The sequence below is a fragment of the Ipomoea triloba genome, chromosome 7 (genome assembly GCF_003576645.1).
Source record: "Ipomoea triloba cultivar NCNSP0323 chromosome 7, ASM357664v1".
In the NCBI taxonomy this organism is placed as follows: domain Eukaryota; kingdom Viridiplantae; phylum Streptophyta; class Magnoliopsida; order Solanales; family Convolvulaceae; genus Ipomoea; species Ipomoea triloba.
Genome location: NC_044922.1, coordinates 6,182,093 through 6,186,425, shown reverse-complemented (window position 1 = coordinate 6,186,425; position 4,333 = coordinate 6,182,093). Strand labels below are relative to the sequence as shown.

General features: G+C 31.5%; 1 protein-coding gene across 1 annotated transcript; it reads right to left on the bottom strand.

Annotated features, from left to right (window-relative positions):
• Positions 1–3,295: 3,295 nt before the first annotated feature.
• On the bottom strand, positions 3,296–3,709 carry LOC116025526 (protein NEGATIVE REGULATOR OF RESISTANCE-like). Its single transcript, XM_031266766.1, has one exon. It carries the CDS (start codon positions 3,707–3,709, stop codon positions 3,296–3,298), a length of 414 nt encoding a protein of 137 aa, XP_031122626.1.
• Between the last annotated feature and the right edge of the window lie 624 nt (positions 3,710–4,333).

Genomic DNA, 4,333 nt, shown 5'->3' with positions numbered 1-4,333 from the left:
TTTGACAGGTTCCAGTTTTTATTACACATTTGGGCATTTTGTTCAAACTTATGAATTGACAGATTATAATAAAATGCTTCTTGAGGTGGTGGGTTCGAGCCTCAGTGGAGGCAATATTGACTCTTGTGCTTCAATAGGTTGAAAAAGTAGTTATGAACAGATACTGCATTGTAATAGAGTTAGTAGTATTCAAAAAAAAAATGCTTCGTATTCCCAAATATTTTTAATATTAGTCATGTCTTAGTCACATGCCGCTTAATTTGGTTAGTTTGGTGTTTTTTCCTTTTGTTTCTTATAGCACAAAAAGAACGTTTAGATAATAGATTGAACCATCGATCTATATTATTTGTGTTAAAAAATTAGCTAAAAAATGGCATCTAAGTCATCATTTTGAGTGAATATTTGAAGTGGGGTACACTTCTGATCACGTTGGGTGAAAGTAGATTTAAGTTTTTCTAAATAAGGGATTTAATTTGATATATTATACATTCAAAATATATAATGTGCGATTAAAAAATTAATTTTCAATATGGAGTTGAGTAAAATGGAGTTTTTTGAAAAAAATTTTAAGTAGATGTCCTACATCGAAAAAGTATGTGGTTTACACTAGTTAGTGTTGCAAAAATTTCGCCTAGATACTGATTAATCGACGCTTAAGCGTTAGCCGGCTGCTTAGCGTATCACTATAATCGGTGGTCTAGCTAAGCGACCGACTAGGTCGTCTAAGCGCTGGCTAGGCCTCCTAGGCACCGACTAGGCTGCCTAGTGGGCTGCTTAGCTATTTTTCCTTTTTTTTTTTAATTAGTTATTTCGTGCAAAACAATGTAAACGAAATAACCCTAAATTGTTCAAAGTCTAGATGTTTTTAGGTTAATATTTAATATTTTAGTGTTAACTATTAAAGTATAAATAATTTATAATTATCAAGTCTTAAAAAATCAAAACAATTAAACAATTTTTTTTAAAAAAAAAAATACACGGACGCTTAGCTGCCCCGAGCGCCTAATGGTTCGCCTCAACTGAGGCTTGAGCTCATCCCCATTCATATGAGAGTGCAACCGAGTACCACTAGACCACAATGTCTTGACGCGTAAATTGAAGGTTGAACTCGTGCCGTATAGAAAAGTCAGAAAACTTTGAATATAATGTAAATAGGCCATTGAAAATTATTCCAGAAAATGTCCACTTTCAATGTCAATTTTCAAAAAATTTACTAATAATTTTATTCATTAATTTTAGGTATTGTATATAAGTTATAATTATAACTAGTATTAGTTTTTTTTTTTTAAATATACGTATCATATACAGTCATTTCAATAATTTCAAAATACTAAAATTTATATTGACTACAATTGAACAAGATTAATTTAGAGCATCACCAATATTTTTTTTTTAATTTTTGTGATTTTTGGTGTAATTTTTGAGAAAGCAAGTTTTTTGTGGAGGAGAGAGGGTGATGAGAGATTTTTAAAAATCCATTGGTTTTTACTTTTTATCAAGACTTGTGGGACCCACCAAAATTTATAGTTTTCGCTCCCTAGTCGCATGCATTGCAACATTGCGTCTAGCAGGGCGCGTTAATGACGCTTTTCAACCTTTTTCTAGCTTTTTTTTTTTTTCCTTTTCTCTACATCCATCTTTTCTTTCTCTTAATCACACCTGCAAAACTCTTCAAAAACTACAATTATTGAGGATGCTCGTATTGACTACGCATTCGTGACTAATCTAGTTCTTTAATCAGGATTTTTTAAGGCTAAATACTAAAATTGAGAAACAATGTTAGAAGATCAAACTTCTCTCGAGCATTTTCTTCATATTGGTCATTGTATATAATAAGTGTTGAAATTAAACTCTAACTTTTTAAACTAAAATTATTCAAATTTCTCAAAAATCAAGTTGTAATAAATGTTCGCAATTAATAGCCTATACACACAGTGCATAAATAAGTTTAACATTAGTTATTTGGTTGGAAAAATTGACTATATATCCTAGATGATTAAATTAATTAACAATTACATTGTAAAGGACTTAATTTGATTCAATTGAAAATAAATAATCAATTTTAACATTTCAAAATAGTCAAATAACCATTTTTATATTAACGCTTAATATTATTATACTTGTCAAGTTTGTCAAAAAAAAATGATAATCAGATTGCATAAATGTGGCTTTATAACCTAGTCTCAGATGACCGGTTATTGGTAAAAAAAAAATCAAATAATAATAATAATAATAATAATAATAATAATAATAATGATAATGATGATGTAAACCATTTTTATAAAATTGGTATTTATATTTTTGAAAATAACTTATATAATATTCCAATATATAATATCTATATATTATTACTATTGAAGAATATAAGAAAATATATGGTGGATGCATATGTATGATAACAATAGTTGGAAAAAATAACATGAATTATAACAGTAGAGTTATTTTTGACAAAAATATTGTGTAGTACAACTCATATAGCATAATGTATAAAAGTAAGTAATGAAAAAAATAAGTACAAATGAAGAGTATAACATTTATTCTCACTTAGATTATACGTAGTACATGATTGTAATATTTACAATTTACAATTAAAAAAAAAAGGAAATTTTAATACAACCTGATTTTCAACATTACCTCAACTTTTAAGAACATAACGTATCCAAATGTCTACTTCATACAATTAATATTTAAAATTAAGCCTTCTAAAACAATATATTCTACTTATTTAAAAGCAAGTTCAAACAATATATATACGTACCAATTAAAATCTGAATTAGGAGAGCTGATTTTTTTTTTTTGGTTAAAAAAATTAGTTTTACAATTTGATTCTTATAATAAAATAATGAGTTAATTTCATTTTTGGTCATATGACTATTGTGATCTTATTAATTTCAGTCTATGAATTTCAAAACAGTCAATTTAGTATCTTAACTATTTAATTTTTCTAAATTTCAGTCATTCCGGCAAAATTATCGATTAAAACTCAGAAAAATTTTAATGGCTAAAATAATGAGGATATTTTAGTCATTTGGCATCTCAATTTGCTTTTTTACTTATTTAAGGAAATTTCATAATTTTGTTACTTTATTCCAAAAACAGATAAACAAAAATGAGAAGAGTTAGAGACTTAAAGGTCCCCCGCATGCCCAGAATTTCAAAGTTAGCTGAAATTTGATACAAATTTGATTTTGCGAATAACTTCATAGTATTTAGGCTGTCTCGTCAACCCAAAAAAAAAGAAAAAAAGAAAAAAAAAAGTCAACAAAATAAAAAGCCATAATTTACAGCTTTACTACTAAAGCCGATTTTTGCCGGACGTTATTTTACCGGTTTTCCGTCGGCAATCCGGTTCAGCGTTGAGATCTAAACCGGCGGCGGCATCTTCCTCCTCCTCCTCCTCATCCTCCTCCTCCGCCGCCGCGCCGTCGAAATCCTCCCGTTGAAAAGACGGGCTCCACGGCTTAACCGCCGCCGGCCGCGCCTCCGCCTTCTTTCCGCCTTTTCCTTTCTCGAAATACTTCACCGCCACGCGTATCCTCTTCAAGATAGCGTAGAACTCCTCCACCTCTTCATCCTCCGCTTCCGCCGCCTGCTGCTTCTTCTTGCTCTCTCCGCCGTCGTCCTCCGCCGCCGGCGCCGCCTTCACCTTCACCGCTCTTTTCCCCTCCGCTTCCCGGTCATCCAACATCTTCCTCTTCGCCACCTCCATATATGATTATAACAGAAAAAACAGAAAAAAAGAAATAATAGTAATAATAATAACTGCGATGTCCTATATTATCTTTTTTTTCACAGAAACCTGAGAATTGTGGATGTGAAGTTTCCAAGTTTCTACGGTCTTTTTGCGTGGCGTTTGGCGCTTATAAAGTCATGTGGAAGGATGTGCCATGGAGGTGACGTCAGTTTGAAATGTCAGAGTGACGTATTAACATGACACAAGGCCTAGGTAGTATGCATGATATATACATTTAATACCGATCCCACAATCCCAAAGCATTTTATTTTATCATTTTACGATACTGTGGGAGTACTTGCAAAGGTCAACTTATTAACAGTGTCAGTCGTAAACGTAATAATACATCCACATAAATATTTCTATGTCCGTGTTCACATCAGAGCATGGTCCTTATGTAAATTACAATTATCAAGAATATAGAGTGCAATTAAGGAGAGTTACAGAGTCCACTTATTCAATGGGTGTTTGCTATTCCTACCGCCCATGGTGCAAATAACCTTGAAACTCACAAAAGATTGTAAATAATTTCAATAACTTTATAGGTGGTACAAATAGCAATTTGGGTATAAGTATAGCTATTTACACTACCATGGTCAA